The sequence below is a fragment of the Lycorma delicatula genome, chromosome 1 (assembly GCF_047948215.1).
Source record: "Lycorma delicatula isolate Av1 chromosome 1, ASM4794821v1, whole genome shotgun sequence".
Classification (NCBI taxonomy): domain Eukaryota; kingdom Metazoa; phylum Arthropoda; class Insecta; order Hemiptera; family Fulgoridae; genus Lycorma; species Lycorma delicatula.
In genome coordinates, this window is record NC_134455.1 from 139,565,933 (window position 1) to 139,590,314 (window position 24,382).

The following is a 24,382-nucleotide window of genomic DNA, read 5'->3' on the forward strand; positions in this document are numbered from 1 at the left end:
TTAATATTATCAAAATTGTACTCAAAACAGAGAAACAACCATTCGTTAGCAATTATCTAGTAAATTGTACACGTTCCGTACGGACGTGTTGATGGGCAGCTCTGCGCATATAGTGTTTATGACTTATTTTTTCGGCTTTTTCTTGGAAATGGACAAGTACTCTTAGGTGAGTGTTTACTGGATAATTTTTATTGATTTTTTTTTATTTCGGATTCTTTATTGTGATTTTTGTCATTTCGACCTTATTGCCACAGGCAATAAGGATTATAGTGGAACGTCTCTTCGCTGTACGTGATTATTCGATTATCTCTAGCCGATAACAAATAACATATCAGTAAGCGGTAATATTATTAATAACAAGGATAATAGATAACATCGGACTTTGAAGATAGAGGAAATTCTGAGACTAATATAAAAGCACAGAAATTTATCAGTTAAATATAATATATAACGAAACAGTATTAATCTAGGTTTTGTGTATTCTCCAGAGCCGATGACCTCAAGACAAGACGAAATGGATATTGCGACTATGCAGACTATTATCGACAAAACACTGCGGCACTCACCCGTAAAATGTTAGAATATGAGGGCAGGAGGACGGACACCTTGACGTCTGCCTTTTCCCGATTCTATTAAGGTATTTCCCGAACGACCCATGTCCTGTCATCAACTGTGTGGAAATTTAGTCCGCCTTTCTCCCTACCCAACCACTCTTTCAGATTGGGAATAAGTCTCCTTGTCCACTCACCTGTTTGAGCGGATGACCATGCGGTTTGCCAGTTGCTAACGACTGTGTCTTCTACCTCGGCTCTTGGCACACCTGTCGCCTTCATGCTTCGGCCTTTTATCTGTAATTCAATGGGAGGCGTTTCAGCTAAGACACATAACGCATCGTAAAAAATTGTTCTATATCCTGAGACAACTCGTATTAGTGCTACTCTGTGCACGGTTCTAAGTTTGCGTTTATTGCGTTGTACATTCATTGCAGTGCCCCAGACTGGTGCCGCGTATAAGATAGATGACATCATTGCCGTTGTGATCAACCTTCTGACCACCAGTTTCGGTGCACAGTGGTTATTAAACAGACCTCTTAGAGCCTTAATTGTAGGGACCACCTTTTGACAAATCATATCTATGTGATAACCATACTTTAGACTCTTATCTATGAATACGCCCAAGTATTTGATGTTACTGACTTCACGAATAATTTCCCCCTTATTTCTATATTTATTCCTCTGACCCTTCTCCCTACCAGAGAGCAAAATGCATTTTGACTTAGCTGGGGCTACTTGGAGTTGGTTATCTAACCATTCGTCTAATAGTTGTAAGGCCTGATTTGCCTTAATTTCAAGACGGTCCACTTCCCTATCCTCCACCAGTACCGCAACGTCATCTGCGCAGCCGACAATCCTCACTCCTTCCGGATAAGGAAGCCTGAATATTCCATCATAGAAAACATTCCAGAGTATGGCTCTTAGAACGGACCCCTGTGGAACGCCGCCAAACATCTGAAAATTTACTGTGCCCTCAACAGTCTTGACCTCAGTATGTCTATCGTGTAAGTACTGATTAATCTGATTTACAATGTAATCACTGATTTTCATGTTTATTAGAGCATCAATAATCGCCGGCCATGGTACAGATCCAAATGCGTTTTATACATCCAGTAACACAAGTAGTGGCAGACTTCTAGATCTCCGAGTACCGCTTTTGGCTGCTGTTGCCCATTCCGTAACTCTCTTAATCGCCTGTATCGTGGAACGCCCTGTCCTAAAACCGTACTGTTCTTGGTGTAGGCAGTTCTTCTCCTGTAACTCATTCTGTAGTCTGGAAGCTATAAGTCGTTCAACCAACTTCCCCATATTATTGATAAGACTTATGGGCCGGTATCCAGCTTGATCTATATTCGCGGCTTGCTTGGGCAGGAAGACGGTTCTTGCCGCCTTCCAGCAGCTTGGAAACATGCGGTTTTGAAGTCCAAAGTTGGCCACGCCCACCATCTCCCAGGGAACAGCTTCTGCCAAACCCTTGAGAATTGCTGCTGGTATACCGTCTGGTCCTGGGCTTTTCTTATTGCTGAGTCTCTTTATCGCATTTAACACCTCTTGTTGATCGAATCTACCCCTTTCGCATTCAAGTATCGCTCTGTTTCCAGTATCCTCCCTGGGGAATAAGGTTCTTAGCTATTGTATAGCTTCATCACTGTTTAGTATTGGAGCTTGCCGACCAAGACTTTTTGCTATGATTTGGAATGCTTTATCCCAAGGGTCGTTATCCAGGTCTTTACACAGTTCTTGCCACTTCTTGCGTTTAGCTAGTTTAATAAGGTAATTTAGGCGTTTTCTGGCGTTTCTATATTCTTCCATGGCTCTACTACTTTCTTCATTTATACCGAAGTGAGTGCGAAGCCTCTGCGCTTTCCTCTTACATCTGTGCATATAATCTCTTTGGCTAGCTATATCACCATTCCACCAATACACAGTAGTATGCCTTGTTGCATTACATGGGATTCTGATCATTTCATCGGTGATAATGTTTTGAAAACTGACAGGATCTATTTGCATCCACTCTGCGATTCTACGAGCTGCATTCCTTACGATCCTTTGAATGGGAGATCCCTGCAAAGATCAGTTTAGACGTGCGGAACGCCTTCAATAGTCTCCCGTGGCATTAAATGGGGTGGGGAGGCATTTGGTGTTGGCGCACAGATCGTGAATGTCATTAATAACAGGGGAGTACATCTTTGATATGAAGGCGGTGGTTCCTCAGGGATCAGTTTTGAGGCCACTCATCTGGAATGTCGCATACGATGGGATTTTTCGTTTGCGTTATCCGGAGGAGTTGGATGCAGTCAGTTTTGCCGACGACCTGGCTTTGTTGGTCAGGGAGGCGGATTAGCAACAGGTCAAGAAAGGAGGAAATGAGGCTTTGGGGTTAATCCATGAGTGGATGTCCGCCCGTGGGCTTGAGTTGGCGCCCACGAAGTTCGAAGCTTTGGTATTCTCGGGTAGGAGGCCGCTTCGGGATATGCGTTTCACCCTTAATGGCTCCTTGATTAGACACGTTCGTATGATAAAATTCCTCGGGGATTTGAATCGATAGGGACCGCTAGTTCGAGCCCAACATCAGGGAGATTAAAGGGAAGTCTGAAAAGTTGCTAGCAACTATTTCTAGACTGTTGATAAATACTGTCGGCCCTAGGGAGAATAAACAAACGTTTTGCAACTGCGATAACCTCTGTTCTCCTGTACGCTTCCCCCCGCGTGGTGCAAGGAATTGAAAATTCATAAGTATAGAACCTTACTGGAGACGCTTCATAGGAGACTACTCCTGCGCGTTACATGCGCATATAGGACGGTCTATAACGCTTGATTGCTTGATGACGATTTGCGTGATTGCTGGTACACCGCGGAACGTCGAAGGCGGCGGCAAGAGAACAGATTATGGCTATTTGGCAATCGCGGTGCGATGCGAGTGACAAAGTCAGATGGGCGTGGCAATTAATGCCTGATGTTAAACAACGGGTGGGTCGTTGATATGGGGAAGTAAATTTTCACCTCAACCAATGGTTGACTGGCCATGGTGACTTTGGCAGTTACAAGCTGAGATTTAAACGCGGCTTGCAGGTACTGCTTGGAAGAAGATAGTGTAAAGCACATTGTATTTAACTGCGACCGGTGGGCATGTGATAGGAAGTGACTATCAGTGCTATTACATCGCAGGCAGCCATTGGACACATGCTAGGTAGTAAGGAGGGCTGGGTAGAGGTTTCTAATTTTATTAGCAATATTTTAAGACCAAAAGGGAAACAGGAGCCTGAATAACCGAAAAAAAGGGGCTTTGGTTATTAGGGTTGAAACACGGCATCATTTAGGTCAGGGAGGCAGGCTCTGCGTCTAGGATGTCTGGGCTCGCCCACATGCAAGAGTGGGGGAGTTCGGGCGTACCCATGAAGGCGCGTGGGACCCTCGTGGAATGTAAGTGGGTGTGTGAAACGAATGTCCTGAGCTGGTTAGGGGGCAGTCCCCCATGAGTCTCGGCCATCCAGAAGAGGGGGTCGGGAACCCTCTGTTAAAGTGGGGGGACGCCGACGGGTGAAGTCCAACGGAGGACCAAGATAGGGGGGGCAGTCTACTGCCGTGACATCTGGGGGCAACTGACGGTATGCCTTGTACCGATTACTGGTTGCTTCTAAGATATTAAAAAAAAAGTTCCCCTTTCTCAGAATGTATTTGGGTAAGCGGAAGATCTAGATCTGGTAATTAGTGCTGACACACGGCGGGAGGCCAGCGGCTCGTTCCCTGTGATACAAGGCTAGATGGCCGGGGTCGGATTGACGCTAGCCCAGGCTAAAACTGAGGCCATGGCAATAACAACTGCCAAAAGGAGGCTCACATTGGCCAACTATCCTGCTTGGGAAAGCAGGATAGTTACGAGGCCAGCGATCAACTATCTCGGCCTCTAGATTGACTTAGGTTCGGGAGACAAGCCATCGAAACATCTGAGAAGTCAGAGAGGAAGCTGAAGCTTATCGCCAGCCTCCTTTCAAACAGCGGCGGACCAGCTCAGCAGCACAGGAAATTGCTTGTGGGAGTAGCATACTCCACGTTACTGTACGATGTGGAGCTTTGGGGAGGAGTAGTGAAATACGGAATACACAGGGGCAAGCTAGAGTCTATACACCGAAGATGCTGTATGAGAATGATATCAGCGTATCGAACAGTATCCAGGGAAGCCGCAGTAGTCCTGGCTGGGCGCATGCCGATAGATCTGGAGACATTTGCGTAAGAAACTCAAGGAACAGAGGACTTTGCCACTACCTGACAAGAATGAGATGGGACCGGTGCATGTACGCCGGGTGGACGCGCCGGCTCATCGGAGATGTAAGAGCGTGGTGTGAGAGGCTTCATGGCTCGCTGGGATTTAGCTTTGCACAGTTCCTGGTGGGCCATGGGGGGTGTAGGTCTTATTTTTTCCGATCTAAATTGGACTACACTGACAACTGTCCGGAGTGGCGGACAGAGGAAACTCCACTGCACGTATCTGACTAAACCACCAGGTGTGGAGGTTTAGTCAGTAGGGTGCAGGGACACATAAGCACAAAATAACACATCTTACATAAACTGTTAACAAGTCTGACACTTAGTATGTAAATTCTCCACCTACGCGGAAAAAAAAAAGGTACAAAGTATGAGAAACAATGAATGCTTCAGACTGAATGATGTCCAATAAAATTTCAAACAACAGAGTTCCAAAATTTAAAAGAATATTTTCAATACTGCTGAAGGAAGATGCAGAAGGTGAAAGAAATTAGTACCTGTATTAGGTGTCATAATCTGCATCACAAGCAACTAATATTGTCACAAATCACCTCGAAAATAACAAGAGCTATACCCAATAATAACAAGCATCCCATGATATGGAAATTATGAGTAATACAGTCTGTCCAATTGCCTTCACTGAAAAATACTGCCACACATCAGTAGATCATTAAAATTCAAGGGATATTCATCCCTATTAACAGAGACATTAATGAACACTTAATTTAAATATAAATATAAATAAACTTCCCTCTAATTTACAATTTAATATATTTTTGAATTACCCAATATTGTAATAATTTATTTCGCTTTTACATATGTTTAATATGCTAATAATGTTAATGCAAATTCCTTTGAAAAACGTCAGTCCTGACATTCAATAATAAGCTAACAGAGTTTTTTTCTTTAGAGATTGGTTGTATGGTTAACATCATTACTATCAAAGAAAGTAACAGTGACACACTAATTTGTGCTTCAGGTTCTTCTCTAATGTGCATCACAATCATAAGAAAAAAAGATAAGGTAAAGTAAAAATTTATTTAACTCATTATGGAAGTACTTACGCCTGAAAAAAAAACAAAAAAAAAAAAAAAAAAAACAAGAAATTAAAGAAAATAATCAGTCCTCAGCAAGTAGGAAGAACTCAGCAATTAATTCTCTTGTTAAACTATAATAATTTTTTAATCACTTAAAACTTGTTTTTGATATTAGGAATTTAAATTATTTTATAATTTAAATAATTATATTTACATATTTTATAATAATAGTTTTCTGTTTATCCATACTATATAAATTATTTTCCCTACTATTAAAAACATTAAATTAAACGAATATTGTGTGTTTATAATCACAGACATATATGGTTACATAGTTGTAACCAAAAAGTAATAAAAAACTACATAACCAAAAAAAGTGAGGTGGGATAGCAATAAATAATATCCCAACCAATTTTTAACAACTCTTCACAGTTTTTGAACTAGGAAAAAAATAAAAATTTTGAACAAAAAAACAAAAACTGATACCCAAATAATTTTATTTATTTTATTCAGCAGAAAATAAAATAATGAAAATTCCCATTACATTCTCATTTAACATCACACTTGATATTCAGTAAAAAAATAATCATGTTATAGCAATTAAAATGTACACAGTTCATTAACCTTTGGAGACAGACATATATTTCTGTATATGATGTGAAAACACCTCCAATAGTTTTAAAGTGAATTATTTAAAAACGCTATGTATCTATGCAACTTTTTTAACTGCTTTTCTCAATGACATGGTCATTACAGTTCATAACAATACAAACATAAACTATAAATTAAAGTAGTTATCCTGGCAAGAAGGATTAATTAATTTAAAGAAATAAAACTTTTTTTATTTATTAACTCTTCTACAAAAGTTTGAATTAAATTTATTTAACTCAAAGAGCTGCCTTTTTTTAATGGATACAAGATATTAAAAGCTGTAAGTTACCATTTAAAATCACAATTAACAATGATGAAAAATTTTACTATAGACATGTGTAAAAATCGTACTAAAAATGTTTCTCAAGTAAATAGAAACATTTAAATTTAAATGAAAGATTAAAAAATGATTTTATTTGAAGTTTAAACATCAAGTAATTATATACAATTATGGACTCAACTGTGATTTTGATGAAATTGGGAGTATACCATATTTAGAAAAGTCAGAAATGTCTTTAACCCAAGTTACGTCCCTTATTAGTTAATAGTAGTCACCGAAATTCATAATTCAGCACTATAGAAGTGTAATTCAAATTATATTCAGGCTAAATAATTGGTTATTGTATACAATTATGGACTTAGCCTAACAATTAACCACACATCTCAGGAATGGTCAACTTGAGACTGCACAAGACTACAGTTCCTTTACATTCACACACAACATCCTCATTCATCCTCTGAAGTAATACCTTACAGTAATTCTGGAGGATTAACAGAAAAAGACAAGAGAGCCAACAATTGGCTAATTTTAAATTTAAGGTTAATCTGATGAGGTAAGCAAGCAAAGCAAGTGTTAGGTTATGTTTGCTTATGTTGATATCAATCAGCTGATTACAAAGTCAAAAGTTCTAAGATTCAAATTCTATTAAGGCAGTTCTTTTATACAGATTTGATTACTAGATCATGGATATGGGTGTTTTTTGGTGGTTGGGTTTCAATTAACCACACATCTCAGGAATGGTCGACCTGAGGTTGTACAAGACTACAACATCTCATTTACATGCATACATATCATCCTCATTCATCCTTTGAAGTACCTTATGGTGGTTCCATTGGCTAAGCAGAAAAACAAGAAAGAGGGTTGTTGATATTGTATGAAGTTAAGTGCATGAAACTGTTAGTAGGCTAACCTAATCTTAACCTATAATAAATAGTACCTTTACTAAACTCAATTAAATTTCACTTTAACCAACTTATTTACTCCATAAATAATGAATACTGCAGATTTACCAAAACATTACCGCAGAGTTACCAAACACCTTAGCTTCATCTAACTTAATTTAGTCTTAAGTGAATCTAATCTCATTCTTAACTTGATTTCCCTGAAACCAAATTACTTAGTCTGAAAATAATGTATATTCCTCTTGTACAATGTTGAATTATGAATTTTTGGTGATATGTGTAACTTACAACTGACATATCTTGCGTGAAAGGCATTTTTTTAATATAAATATATATATATATATAAAACGCACACTTTCAGGAACTTGAAACTGTATATGTTCATATCAAAATACATTATCATTCTATATTGTTAATCAAGCAAATATTACTAAATTAATAAAGAAAATTCAATGGTTACTTGCGTCAGAATATGAATATATCAGAATAAGCTTTTGTAAATTTCAAGCATAACAAAATTTAAACTGAATCTATATAACTTAATAATTCATAAGAAAGTAAATTTCTGAAATAAACAATCATATAAACCATAGATCAGCATGTATTTACCTTAATTCTAATAAATTTAAAAAGAAAATGAATTGTAGTAGCTTAATAAACATGGAATAAATATGTATAATTACATCGACCCTAAAAAAACGTGGAACAAACAAGGAGTAGTATAATATGGGCTATTTCACATGCTAGTTCAATTAATTATTAAACTATACCTTTATCTATTGACAAATGGTAGCTTAGGACTCGACCGTTTTTTTCATATAATAAGTATAACTTTAGCACCTATATAGACTAGGTTTTAATCACTAATATAAAATTTGATTATTCCAACAGTAACTATGTAAGGAAAAGTTACTAAATCTAAGAAATGCATTATCCAGTCACTTCATCTACTACTGATTGTACAAGCTGAAAAACCACACTAACTGCGGCTGCAAATATTAACCGGATTTACTACCCTAACCTTAAGTGTTTTTAATAAATAATCAATAATACTTCAAAACATGTTTATTAAATAATTTACCTGAACTTTTAATATAAGAGTATTGTCTATAACAACACTATCTTCTTTTTCATTTGTATCTGGTTTTAAACTGAAATACACAAATGACGAGTTCAACTGGTCATTATCAGTAACTTCGTTAAGGCGAACCGAAAATAACCTACGTATTTTGTCTAACTTTTCACAAACGACCGGCACATTTTTCCGTTTTACGCGTATGTATGTATTACGATGTTTCAATTCATCCATATCTTGAGGAAGTCACCTCCATGTCAACTACATTGTCATTTGGTTACTTATTACTAAGAGATCTACTTCACGTTAAACTCACACTTGTTCATCAGCCATTTTGGTTGTTGTCACTGTCAAGCAGAATGTCCAACGCAACTAGAATGAAAGAACGCTATTTAACAAACATTTGTAAAATCATGTTAAGAGTTTAAAATTAGTTTTTTCCTAATCACTTATTCATATCGAATTAAAAATAATGCAATGATTTACAAAAAAAGCAATTTGTCACATGATTATTTATAGATAAGCTAATTATCGTGAAAATAATTCTTTTTCTTTTCAAAACTACCTCAAAGCATGGCAAAATTAATAATTTTTTTTTTTATCTTGCCTAAGATAGTAATGAAAGGAAATATATTAGAAACGAGAACTACCATTCGTGTGATCGTCTGTAAGTTTTCTGTGGGATAATTTTTTGTAGCTTTCTGGAGATAATTTGTCAACCATAAAAAATAAACACTTGGCTGGTGATGGCGCAGTTTTTTTAACGGATAATAACATCGAACACTGTTTTAGACAACTTAATTGTGAATAACTTGACTAAAAGTGTTTTCGCAAAAAAATGCATGAATATCTTGACAAAAAAACAAAGAGAGGGATAAACTTGATGGAAAAAAGTAGTTTAAATTATCACACTTCGTAGCCTTGCTTACCATCATTAACAATTTTTTTACATTGTTTATACTGCTTTAATTATTTTTATTAAAAGACAATTTCTTTTGATCAACTTTATTTCAAATAGGCAATCTTTTGTACACCTACCCATTTTATTATGAAAAAGATTTTTATTTAAACTAAAACGAGCAAATAAAATAAACTTAAAATCACACCAAAAACTAAAATAATACTTTTTCAGTTCTCTAAATTTAATTTTTTTTTTTAATCTGGTACCAAATTAGTTAGTGAGTTTTTGATAGTAGTTTTTAATGTGTTGGCTTAAAAATTAAAGAAATGACAGTTACTTTTTGTGCTTTTTGAAGTTGGTTTTATTATTTTAAGCCTTTTAATTTAAAAGATTTAATTTTAGATAGCTAAATTCACTATTCACATGTTATTGCAAAATATTTATGCAAGATATGTTTATCTATTTATTCATTTAAAATGTTAGTTGTAATTTTTAGTATAATTTTAAATTCTAAATTGTTCATATTAACTGGTTATAATTTTCTTCCATGTGTGGTGAATTGAATCCTACTATATGCTGTTACCTTCTACAACATAAAAAAGACTTTTGAAAAAAACAAATTTAATTTTTTTTAAATTTATGTTAATAAGCAGATTTGAAAGCCTTGGCTGGTTAGTGATAAAATGAAGATAACTTAATATTTTTGCTTTTGAAAATCTTCATTTGTTTAAAATTATTAAAACATATTTAAGAACATTCATTAAAGAAAACTTTGCTATTGAATTGGAAAAGTGTAAGTTAACAATAAACTTCAGACTCTGCAATGATTATCAAATAGTTTATTTTAAATCCATCCCCGCAGCAGTGTATGGTAAATGTAAAATATGTGTAATTAATGTTAAAAAATTAACATAAATTTATCTCAAAACATTGATTTTTTTCCAGTTTCTTTAAATTATTTTAAAATACGTAGCATTCACTGTACCTAGTCTAACACCACGTTCCGAAGCTGTCTGTCTTTGTGTCATACTGGTATGCTCAGAAAGAGAAACAATTTTTAAATACTTTCTTGGAATTATGTGCATTATTATATATTCAAGACATACAGAATAAAAAACATGGAAATATGATTTTGTAATAAAAAATGAAATAAACTTTTACAAAACACTATTATAACATGAAAATTACTTAATGAATGGGTATGGTCAAGCAGTGTAGCCGTAACTTAGAAATAAACAAAAGGTTTCCTGTTTTCAGACTAATTTGCTTGCTACTGTATGTGATGCAAAAATTTTGATTGAAACTGACTATCTTCATCTTGTCTGGAAGAATAAACTTTATTTTTATGAAAGCCATCTATGACCACACACTTGCGAGCATGCGCACGCACTCACACACACACACGCACGCACACGCACACACACACACACACACATACACAATTATATTTTAGAACTGTAGAATTGATACAAAATTAATATCTTTGATAAATGTGTAGAAACATATGCATTGGGGAGAAGAAAGTGTGTGGTTTTGTAATATATATGTTTAAAATTAAAAGATTTTATATATATATATTCATATATATATATATATATATATATATATATATATATATATATATATATATATATATTTATTCATACTTAATTTTTTTTTGGTTTTTCTACTCTGAAAAATCAAACAACTACCCTTAAAGACATATTTTCCCAATAATTATGTAAATTAAACAAAGTATAAAGTAAAAAAAAAATAAAAGCAATATAGGAAATGGTGTGAGAAAATCATGGAGAATAGTGTACCTAATCATGATAATATGTAGTTAATGAGAAAGTAACAAAAACAAGTATATGGACAAAACATGGTGATGAAACAAGCAAATACAGATAATTAAAACAAAAAAAATAATAGTTAAAACAATCACACTTTTAAATGTCTCATATGAATAAAAATAAACCAGAAATTATTTTTATCCTCCAATTGTGAGTCTGTCTGAACAATTTTATGATTAATTTGGATTTTTCCATATGCAACACTATATCCCTAACAGTGCTAATCATACCAGGATAAGTGAAGCTGCTTCTTCAAGAATCCTCTACCTGTTACCTTAAAGGTAATGGCTCTTTAATTTCTGAACACTTTTTATTCCAGAGTATATATAAGCTTTGTTTATGAGTAATGTGCTGATCCCAACCTGGGAAAAAATGCCACAATCTCTTGAGCATCAAATGCTGACCAAAGATGACCTTCATTTATCCATCAGAATTGTGTCACTTGTTTCATGCTGCAGTTCCTCCATGGACAGATTGTCCTTTCTCATCTACACACTTCACATCTTTGATTTCTTCTTCCCCATGGTGGGTTCTAAAGATATAGCTCAGACTCTGCTTAGTCCATGCTGAGAATACTGAAACCTGTAAATACACAAGCAGGTCTGAGACCTATAAAGGCTGATAATCCTTATTGTGATTTATTGGGGGGTGAAGCCTGCAATCAACCCAGTGGGAAGAACTATTAGTAAAACATTAATAAGTAAACTAATAGCATCTAATGACTGGGATAGCAAGGTAATCAACTGTTATAATGTACAATTTATGAGAATGTCAAAACTAAAAAAAAAGTACGTAAATTTTTTTTATCATTAAAAACTTTTCATTAAATACTAATTAGCTATATTAGCCAAATTATATTATAATAAGGAAAATTTGGTAGTCATTCTAATCCCTCTTTAAAACAATCAAAATTTATAATAATACAGAACTCCTTGATTTAGAAAATAAATTGATTAAGAAATCTAAAAAAACGTTACAATAATACCAAGGTGGTATTATTACAAGCAAATGAACAAGAAAACATTTTCTGGGAGTTTGCCTTTTGAAGAAAAATTTTTCTTTATTTTGCAATCATATAGTCTTTTTTATTTTTACCACAAATTCTTAAAATTAAAAAAATAATCTCATCTCCTTATATGGATAAAGTTATCCACTCAGTTCTTGCTTCTTCAGTATAGTCAGTAGTATTGCAGCATTTTATAGTTTATGTAAAAGAAAACAACACTTAATGTGTAGATGAACAGAAGGAAAGGGTATATTTGAGAGGAGGGTTCACAAAACATTATAATTGTAACAGAATATTACCAATAACTTTTCCTATATTAACCATTTATCCAGTATTTCAAAACAATTATTGTATTTTTTTTTTTTTAGTTTTTCTGATTGTCGCAGAAGCGATTTCATTCTCACCAGCCTGTATGTCTTTTCTGTAGAGTCTGATCATTAACTTAGGCTATAGCAACCTAGATTATTTTTTTGATTTATAAATCAGTAAAACTTTTGATAAAATAACATCAATAAATATGGTGCCACAACATTTCACCCAAACCCCAATAAATATTATTGAATTCATTAATTTGCTCAAAACTGACTTACTTTATTTCATTGTTTTTATTTTATGCAATTCAGAATGTGGTAAGGTGAATTTTCTATTAACAGTGAGAGACATATATCTTGGTTAATAAAGGATAAGCGGATAAAAAAAACCTTTATTTTTGGAAGCATTTGTAAAAAACCGAATTTTATTTACTTTCAGATTTCTTAAAAGTACCAGCACCATCAGTCATGCTGTAGACTCATCAAAACATATGTAAAACTTAACATTTACACTAATCATTCTTCATTAATATTCTCATTTTTTATTTTTTATTTCTAATAGACTATTAGGCATAAATTACAAATTAATGTAATTTGTAATTACATTACAAATGTAATGTAAGATTTCTATGATTGTTTTGCCTCGTTTCTTTGATAAGTTAATTTTTAAATTCAGTAGATAATGTCTAGTGTTGAAAGTGGTCAGTTACTACAAACCAGTCAAATTTATCAAAGCAGGATCTTTCCAAACTGGTTATTACAAATTTGTGATGCTCCGTATTATTCAATTTCTAGTAACAAAATGTTATCTCTGTGTTTTCTGATACACCACTGTAGATTACGCCAAGGATAAACTGTTTGTATATATGTGTACTTTAATTCACGTGTTCATTTTTTACAAAAAATTATGTGTGATTAAGGCAAATTAAAATTATTCATTATTTATTATATTAAACAGTTATGTTATTAGTAAAATTAGTGAAATACTCAATTAATTGTACATTATGAATTTGAATTTCAACATGGGCTTAAAAAACCATTACTTCATTCAAGTGTAATCATGAAAGGTGACTTAGATAAAGGTTGTGTTATTATTTTTCATGTGTAACATATTTTATGTGCTATTAATGCTAACTATTGTTATTATAAAATCGACTTGTAATTAAATAGTACATCAGAATTATAAAAAAAAAATATGTATGATACAAACATTCATGGATATGAATGTGTTGCTTGATAATATTTTTTATACATTTTAGTGACTTCCAGGAATGTTTTCTATTGTATTTCATTGATTCATGTAACTGCACAAATTTTTTATTTCATTTGGAAAATAACAATTTTAATGAGACAGTTATAGTCATTTGACAATAATTATTTATAATTTTGTTTCTTTGTCTTATTTAAGTACTAAAATTTGTTATTCGAACTTCTCCTATTTTACATAATTTTAATGTGTTAGATCATTGCTGTTGTTAATATTTTTTAATCAATGTTAAATATTGTTTTGCTCAATCAAGTATTATATTATTTTTACACATTAGAAAAAAGAAGTCATTAACATGAGAATGGCTAAGAAACTTAAATATTTTCAAGAAGGCTTGCTTACTAAATGAACTCTATTTATATGTTTACTTATTACAATTTGATTATATTGTAATTAACTTTCTTTTTTACACTGGAATATTATTGTGGCCTTTTTTCTATAACAAACTAGAAATGCAAGTTTTAATTATTTAATGATAAGTATGAAGATGTTCATAAATTAGAAAAGGCCAGTGTCAATGATAAAAATTATTGTAGTTTATTTTTCTAAGTTAATGACACTTGTTCATTGCTAATTTTTATTATTAGAGAATATGTCAGTAACGCAACAGTTTTCCAGTTACACTATGTTTATTGATGTTATGTTTATAAATATATGATTGTAAAAAAAGGTGATTTAAGTTCTTTTGTTTTCAGACTTTGTTAAATTGCAGATTTTCATATTATTAGCCTATATGCAGTTTATTTGTGTGATAAATTAAAGTCCAATTCTTTTGGCAAAAACGAGCTATGTGTTATTTTATTTTTGTTAATTTTTCCCAACAAAGCGTTTTAACTTCCTGAATGGCCGTTTCCAATTTATACACCGGGCAATTCCTTGATCGACAGTTGTGGTGCCCTTTGCAGTTAATGCAGACCGGGGGATCTTTACATGGATCCATGTAAAGATCCCCCTCACGTGTTTTCATTCCACACACGCAGATTTCTGGTGCTTCACATCTGACTGCAATGTGTCCGAAATGTTGACACTTAAAACATCCCATGGGTTGCGGTATGAATGCGCGTACATCAAGCTGATGTATGCCAGCTTGTACTTTTTCATGAAGATTGGGTCTATTGAAGGTCAATACATGCAAGGCCGAAGGAAGACCTAACCATTTCTTCTTATGGTAAGCCTGCGGCATTAAATAACTCCTTGGCTCGGCATTCACTGTACTACTTCTTTTTCCGTGAAATTAAGAAGGTCACGGCAAACAACGACTCTTTTCGATGAGTTAAGCGTACTATGCGGTTGCACAGATATGGCGAATCCTCTGATCTTCTTCAATGATTGAAATTTTTGGCTTTGACTGTCATTAACAGTTTCGATGTACAATTCATTAAAAGTCTTCCAAATCTTCTTGACAGGACTACCAGCACAGTTAGTAATCTCTTTAGCAATTAAGAATGGGCTAACCTTTTGGAAGTTTCCATTCTCCTGAGTAATAACTAAAAATCTTGGTTTGGGCGCATTATTGCCATACAAAGCTTTGCTCAAGTCTCTACTAATTCTGTCAACATCTTTTCTGATTTTGTCTGTCTCCTTACTCAGTTTCGTTTTCGCTTGTGGTGAATTGGCTGTTTCTAAACGAGGGTGTTTACGTGCACCTTCTGCCACGTTGATTTGTTCAAGGAGTTCCATTAAATTTGATCCCTTCTGTATCGAGGCTAGCCACCGGGGTACACCCCCACTCCAGGGCATTAACGTTGGAGGTCCGATCCGGTGGAATCGGCATATGTCCTGGCAGAGAGCGGAGTAGGAGCCTGGAGTCAGTGCACCGCAAATTCACCGATCTTCTTCAATGCCTGGACTTTCTGGCTTTGAATGTCGTTGATAGTTTCGACATGTAATCCATTAAAAGTCTTCCAGATTTCTTTAACAGGACCATCAGCACAATTAGCAATCTCTCTAGCGATTACGAATGGACTAACCTTTTGGAAGTTACCATTCTCCTTCGTAATGATCAAAAATCTTGGTTTGGGAACGTTATTTCCAAACAAAGATCTTCTTAAGTCTTACTGATTCTATCAGCATCTTTTCGAATCTTATCTGACTCCTTGCTTTTTTTCTCTTCGCTTGTGGCGAATCGGCGGTTTCTAAACGAGGGTGTTTACGTGCACCTTCTGCCACGTTAGATGTTCAAGTATATTCATGAAAATTTATCCCTTCTGTAGCAAGATTAGCCGCCATGGTACACCCCCACTCCAGGACTACTAATCTTGGAGGTCTGATCCGGTACTCCGGTGGAACCGGCATATGTCCTGGCAGAGAGCGGATGCGCAATCTCTGCACTGACTCCAGGCTCCTACTCACCGAATCTTTCAGAGCTTCCATGCACCGACATACATGGGCACCTTCGCTACATGCTTGCCATCGCAGGGAACATGTGGACAACGGAAGGTTCTCCGTTACACCTGCAATAACACTAACCCTGGCCGCCACATCTCCAGCTCTAAATGTAGTGTAAGTCCATTTTTAAATCATTTAGTTGCCATGATCTGCAGGTGGCCGAAAAAATCCAGTCTGTCTTGGTGACCTGAAGGTGGAAGTCAGGTTAAACATAAGAACTCATTTCCGAGGAAAATACTCGGAGCCACGTTAGCCAGCTATATTGTACGTACGTACAACTGTTGCCGTCCTGGACGTGGATCGTAGTTGTAGTGTTCTGGACGTGGGGATTATCTACCTCAGGGCAAATTTTTTTTTTTTCAGAGTTTTAGGGGCATCAGCTATTAACTTACGGTCATTAGCCCCTTCCACAACAAAAAAGAAAAAGATTCTATATCCTCCCAGTACAAAAACTCTAGTGACATAGTCAATATACAAAATATCTTTTCCTCCCCGAAAACAGACCACTAGCGATTTCGTCAAGGACTAGTCTTGTCAAAAAGATTTATCAATGGTTAATGAAAACCCCAAAATACATAACATAACAAGGGTGTAAAGGATCTTGTCATTTAAAAATATTTCTAACCATTTCATACGAAAATTAGTCAAAAACTTAAAAAAAAAAAAACTTGTCAGTGATGTAAATTGAAATACACATCAATAAAATTTATTAAATGAAAACATGACAAGGGTGTAAAGGGCCCGTACCATTTAACATCACACGAAAAACACTATAATCAGAAATATCTATATTAATTAAAAATTAAAATTATATTTATTTATAAAAATCTCAATTAAGATATTTGATATTTTTACATTTATCGCCTAGGTTTTCCTTTAGACTATCCTTTTTTCTTGTTCTTCTCTATTTTCCTGAAGGCCTCAGTGTCGAACTCTGCGGTATCCGATGCACGCGACATCGATCCCTCAGTTCCTCCGGTGGAAACCGCGGAGGATCTCCTGCTGCCGGTATCAGATGATACCGGCTTCATTGGCGGAGCAAGAAGCACATCATAGTCAAGACTGGATGTGCTCACTGCGAGAACGCGTGGGGCGGCCGAATGTCTTGCCCTCTCAGCCAAAGGTCTCTGTGATTTCGGAGGCTCCATTTTAGTTTTCCGTAAATCTTCCTTTTCTAAAATAGGTATTTCTATTGTCGTGGGTCCCGGAGTTGGGATTTCTTCAATCTGAACTTTTGTTTCTGGTCCCTTCATTTGTTTTGGACTTTGTGTGCCTTAGAATTATTTGTAGGCTCATTTTTCGATGAAGTAAGACGCTGTTGCTTTGGCAGGTCTACTTTTGTTTTAACCGACTTTGGGCTGCTATCCCATCTAAATGTTCAGTTCCTTAATTTCTGGTTAATAACTTTTTCTACCAATGTTGTGAAGACTGGCTCCAGTTCTGTTATCACGTCCTTAGGTTTGACGGTGACTGCAGGAGCAGCAGCAGCAACCTGTACATAAGTCGTGGTCTTTGGCGTTCTGCTATGCACGATTTTCCTGTCTTCGAAATAACTGACCTTTTGAACGGTCTTTACTTCCTGAATCGTATTTTCCTCCTTATATTTTGGACAATTCCTTAATCTTGGATTATGTTGTCCATTACAGTTTACTCAAATCGGCGAGTTCCTGCACGGATCATCCGGATGCAAGGGATTGCCACACATGCAAATCTGTTTCCTCGTGCATCACGCAACAGTGTGTCTGAATTTTTGACAACCGAAACACCGCAGTGGTGTTGGAATTAACGGACGCACATCAAGCCTATGAAATCCTGCCTTTATTTTCCCTGGACATTTAGGTCTGTTAAAGGTTAACACGTATGAAGTAGAGGGTAAAACTTCTCCGTTTCGTCGAGTGTTTAGCCGACGATACGCAATGACTCCTTGTTCGTAAAGTTCCTCAACAATTTCATCTTCCTTGCAGTTAAACAAATCTCTTCACACAACTCCCTTCAGAGGTATTTAGAGTATCGTGTGGTACAACCTCAACGTCGATAAGTCCAATCTTCTTCGCTTTTAATAACCGAGAAGACTGTACGTCGTTAACGGTTTCAACAAATAGTCCCGTCGTAGTCTTTCTTATATCTTTAACCGGTTCTCCAGCTGCTTCGGTGATGCCACGACCTATCATGATGTCACGACCTATCTTAGAAACGTCACCATCCTTTTTCTTTATTATTAAGTAGTTAGCAATTGGTTCTCCACTCTTAGGTCGAAGCATGGTTTCTTGTACTATGAACTCTTCCTTATCACTAAACTCCACGTCTACCTCCTCTTCGCTACCGAAGAAAGAGGTTTTCCAGAATGAGGGTTTTTACGTGGACCCTCTGTCACGGAAGTTGTGGAAGCTGTTGTTTCTATGGTCCTATAAGTCGTCAATATGTCACAAGGTGTGGGCGGAGAGACGGTTGGGCGTGCCCCGGATCAATGATCCTGCCTGGGTTTCCCCAGTCAGCCGCCTCTCACAAATTTAACTCGGGCCGGGGAGTTAGGTACTGCCTGACCCACGATACCGAAATCCCATGGCTCACACGTAGCATGGGCTCCGATACTTTTACCCATGGGATAATCCCTGCCAAAGGCCGAAGTGACTGACTCACACTGGACGGCGCAAGACTTCGGCAGAGCAAGCTCACAGCAGCCCATCCTCAACCCGGCTCCACAACCGAAAAGAGGGATGGACACTCCCCGTCCGCACTCCGTTCGGCGGCGGCAAACAGATCACGGTCATGCCTCCCACCCCCGCTGAAAAGAGCGAAACCGAGAAGTACAACCTCAACCAGCTCGGGACCGCTAATCCCGTACTCCAAAAGGAGTTCCTGAGCAAGACCATTACCCCGCTGGCCGATATAAGTACAGGTACCATGTCGTTGCCCGCCCCGGACGTGTGCATAGATGTTGTTGCACGGACGTGGAGTTGGATTTATCCGGGGCATTATTATTTTTATTATTATTATCACAGCGAAAAGGATTCTGTATTTTAGATTAGTCGAATCAATTATGAGATATGGTCTTACATCTTATGGTTTTGCACCACGGTATATTTTAAATCCGATAAAAACCCTTTTAATTATAATTTATATAGTTTTGTTTCGACATACTGACATGGCTAGCGCGGGAATTATGAAGATACATAATTTGTTGATCTATATTTTACTTTTGAAGAACTATTTTGTGGACACTTATATAATTTTTGCTATATAAATAGCAAAAAAATTATTAACATCTTTAGTGATTTTTGGAAATTAATTAGAATAACAAATTTTGAATTTCAAAATAAATTGAAATTCTTAATTTTTTTATGTGTCCTAAGAAAAAATTACTGACTGAATTGTACTGAAAGTGGCCAAAAAAATTACTTTGGGGGCAATATTGGGAGGGGAACAGAAAAAAGTAAAAATTTATTGATTTTATAAATTTTTTTCATGTATCATTATTCTTGTACAATATAAGAATAATTAACCAATGCCAGGAAAGTATAACAACTTTGTTGTGAGCTTTTTTCTGTGTATTTACTTTAATCCTGATGGTTTGGTCATAACCATCAGTTATAACCTTTTTCAATTCTTTCTTAAATATGCATAAATACATATTTTTTTAAAAGTTTCAAATGGACTGGTTTTTAAAATATGTAAGAATGAGTTATGAAAAATTCAATGTGAAACTAACGTATTCTGTCATATCATAAAGCATAGTTAAAACATTTCAAATTAAAATCCTTTTGAATATTTTAGCAAAAGATTAATTCTTAAAAAAGACAAAGTATTTAAAAAAAATATATTTCTTTTTAAAGTTGGTCTAGTGGTTAACTCGTCATCACAAATCAGTTGTTCAACAGCTGATTTTTGTAGTTGAAGGTTTTGAAGTTCAAATCGTAGCAAAAGTTAGTTGCTTTTATACAAATTTGAATACTAGATTGTGGATATCACGTACTTTGATGGTATTTAATTAACCACACATTTTAGAAATGATTGGCCTGACTCTGTACAAGACTACATCTCATTTACATGTTAATACATAACATCCTCATCTCATTGGGCTGTGGGGGTTGCTTATTGTTTACTAGTTGAAGATTGCAATGTACACGTTAGGATAATAAAAAGTACTTTACCTCCTATGATCTACTCCTATGATCAGCTAGAAAAATATTTTAATTTTTCTATTGTCTTTCCTGTTAATAAAAATAATTTGAAATTATTTCACATCAACTGATTTGAAAAACGGTTTTTCGTAGTATTATAATATTTTGCCTCAAACCGCTCTTAATGTTTAAAAAATGTTTCCAACCTGATTTCTCTACTAATCTTTTATTTAAAGAAAAATAGTTTTCATGAGATTCTAAAAGAAAATTCCACTAATATGTTTATTCTTGTTTGACTTATTTCCTCTTGTAAATTTCTAATACTTCTGTAAAACAAGAAATTAATATGGAACACTGTTAGATATATGTGTGGATAGGATTTTATTTTCAGATAAGTTAGTGTAAATGCCTAAATTTAGATAGAACATGAGAAAAGAAATTATTTGATAATTAAGGGGCATATTTTTATATTTCTTTGTTTCATTTGATACAGATTTAAGAATTGTTTTTAAGATGATAGTTTTTTTAAGAGAAATTTCAATAATAAAATGAAAATTTTAAGAAAATTGATTCTAGAATAAAATCTTTAGTAGATAAGTTAATATTTATGAATTATTAAACTTCAAATTCATTGTATAAGATATAGCTCTTATGTTACACAAATTTTTGTTACATGTTTAATTTGTTTGTATAATAATAAAGAAAATAATTCATCAATAGTTAAAAATGCATTTCTATTTTCGTACAGTCTAAAATTTAACCATTCCCCAGTCATGAAGTTGAAAATTATTTTTCATCTACTTTTTATTATTTATCTACTTATTTCTATATCTATAATGATTTGTTAAATAATTAAGAAGTTTAAAATTAGAAAAAACATCAGAAATATAGAAAACATCAGTTAATTTTTTTTTTTTTTTTTGTGGTTTAGCCTCTGGGAATCATTGCCAGGTATTACTTCAAAGGATGAATGAGGAAGACATGTATGAGTGTAAGTGAAGTGTAGTCTTGTACAGTCTCAGTTTGACCATTCCTGAGATGTGTGGTTAATTGAAACCCAACCATCAAAGAACACCGGTATCCACGATCTAGTATTCAAATCCATATAAAAGTAACTGCCTTTACTAGGATTTGAATGTTGAAACTCTCGACTTCAAAATTAGTTAATTTGCGAAGACGCGTTCATCACTAGACCAACCCAGTGGGATAATATTTTGAATTTATTGAAAAATTAAATTAAATAAAGAATTTTTTAAATAAATTAATTTCCTATCGTTAAAAATATCGATAAGTAAGTGTAAATATCCATCCAAATAATATTTTATTAAGAAAAGAATAGAAAAAAAAGACTATCATTAAAAGATTGAAATATGAATAAAATTCCTATTTTGATTAGTGGTAGATCTTTATTTTAACTGCTAACCCTCTAAAATACGGTTTGAATTACTCTCTCTTATAATGGCTGATTTACAGAAAATAGTTAAAAATTATAAACAAATCGACAGGTTGGTAAAGTATTGTGTAAAATTCCTGTAATTTATATTCAGCATATATTGTTTTCTAAAGTTTAGGTAATTGAGGATTGTTTCCATCTTGGTAACACGTCATTCAGAGGAAAATAATTTTATAAAAATATCATATTCATGATATCTCCCTACCCTTTCTCTTCTAGCTTTTTTAAAAAAAAAGAAGAATATACGAGTAATTAATCCTGCTACTGTACAAGTCTCTATACCAGACGCCAAAATATAATAGTTAAATCTCACTTGAATACTTTCAATTCTTACTTGAATTCGTTATTTATGATTTTACTTCACAGTCAATTGTATTTGTTATATTGTTTAAATTTTGTCTTAAAAATTAATGTTTAGGTTATGTTAAAAAAAAATATAATTTTTTGTAAAAACCATAATTATGTAATGAATTTTCCTTTGATCCCTTGCTTAATATTATTCCACGAAAAACTTCATAGTTCCAGAAATGTGCCTGAAAACTTGGTAAAAAATTGTGTAAATTAAAATTAACTAATTACTATCTTATAGTTATAATTGGATAAATCTGTTACTGCCATTTAAACAATATGAACTAAAATTTGTAGTCTAGAATTAGTTTATATGTATCCCTTAAAAAAACATGTTAAGAGGAGTTTTGAAGAATTTTACAGATTAGGGCGACGATACAGAACATATAAAACTTATTAGTAGTAATATTTGTCAGTAATATGTAGAAAATAAATTGTGTTTATAATAATTAATATAATAACAAATATTTTATTTCATCAAAATCAGGACAATTTCTCAAATTTTGATAAAAATCAGGTGTGTAAAATAACGTGAAATTTTTAATCTAAATATTAATAATTTTCTGAACAATAATGGTTTATTTTAATTAATTTGTGTATTATAGTATTACTTATATTATTTATTTCAGGTTTTAATCTTTGTGTCAAAGATTAAATGGTTAAACAATGTAAAAATTTTTTTAAACTTTTAATTAAGCCGGCAGAGTCACATATCTTTCCTAGCTGAAAAAAAAAATTAGGTTTGTATATAAATTATCCACTTTCTTACTTGTATTGTGTAAATCTAAATTTAGTTTGTATCATGTTGAATCATATAGATCTAAATATAGAAAACTAAAAATGTTAACTTAGTATTGCATTTACATTTATAAATGTGTAATATTTGCTAAAAAGAAAGGTTACTTAAAAAATAAAAGTATAGATCTGAATGCTAGATCGTGGATACCGGTGTTCTTTGGTGGTTGGTTTCAATTAACCACACATATCAGGAATGGTCGACCTGAGACTGTACACGTCTACACTTCCTTTACGTTCTCATATCATCCTCATTCGTTCTAATGAAGTAATACCTTACGGTGGTTCCGAAGGCTAAACAGAAAAAGAGAGTATCCACATTTACCAGATCAGACTGGAACTGTTTGTACAACCCACCACATTACTACTCCAGCTTACGAGAAAGAGTATGTTATGCTACCATTGCCATTTTTAATAAACTGCCGAACCTTAGAAAACATTTCCTACCATTCTATTTAAAATACAATTAAAAAAATTTCTTTTACAAAAACAGCATTATTCTGATGAATATAAAAAAAAATCACCTACAAATTAATAAGAAAATTTTTAGGATACTTGAAAAACAAATTTTTGAGCTCATCCTTTTAATTTAGGATTCGATGAGACACAGCCTGAACCAAAAGTGTTTAAGCCTTCTAAGAGAAGTGAATTATGTAAAAAAAAACATTAATCTACTCGGAGTAAAATTTTGGGTGTGGGACCCATGGTGACCGAATCTCCCCATCCCTTTGACTAATTGTAACCAAAATTAAGCGGTAATAATGAACCGTATTATGAGATTATCTTACAAAATTAATAAAAAAAAAAAACTGATAGAAAAAATAGGCTTTCATTTCCTATCCCTGTTATGAAATTGCTCATGACTAAAGTGACATATATAGTAATGGAATTATTTAATTTGTATAAGAATGTGACAAGAGTCCAGAAACAATAAAAAACAAAAATTCTCCCACCCCTTTATGTTTTGAATAAGACCAAACACCATTTGAAAGTACTTTAGTTGTGCAATGGGCATAAAATGTAAAAGAAATTATCTACCGTTAGATAAAATTACCGTTAGTAAAATTTTGAGGTATGGGATTGATAAGTCCCTGTACAAAATTCATCCTGTTATTTTCAACTTAATCGATCTATCCACTTTGGAGATATCAAGCAAAAACACAGCCCACATCATATACTTATATCATATGTATAT

The 24,382-nt window shown here is 34.0% G+C and overlaps 1 protein-coding gene across 1 annotated transcript in view; it reads right to left on the minus strand.

Moving 5' to 3' along the window:
* Positions 1-9,097, minus strand: part of Regnase-1 (zinc finger CCCH-type containing protein regnase 1) — a 162,845-nt gene extending 153,748 nt beyond the window's left edge. Inside the window, exon 1 of the mRNA XM_075362438.1 lies at positions 8,772-9,097. Within this exon, the coding sequence (XP_075218553.1) occupies positions 8,772-8,999 (228 nt within the window). The 5' untranslated portion in view covers positions 9,000-9,097. The remainder of the gene's footprint in view (positions 1-8,771) is intronic.
* Positions 9,098-24,382: the final 15,285 nt, after the last annotated feature.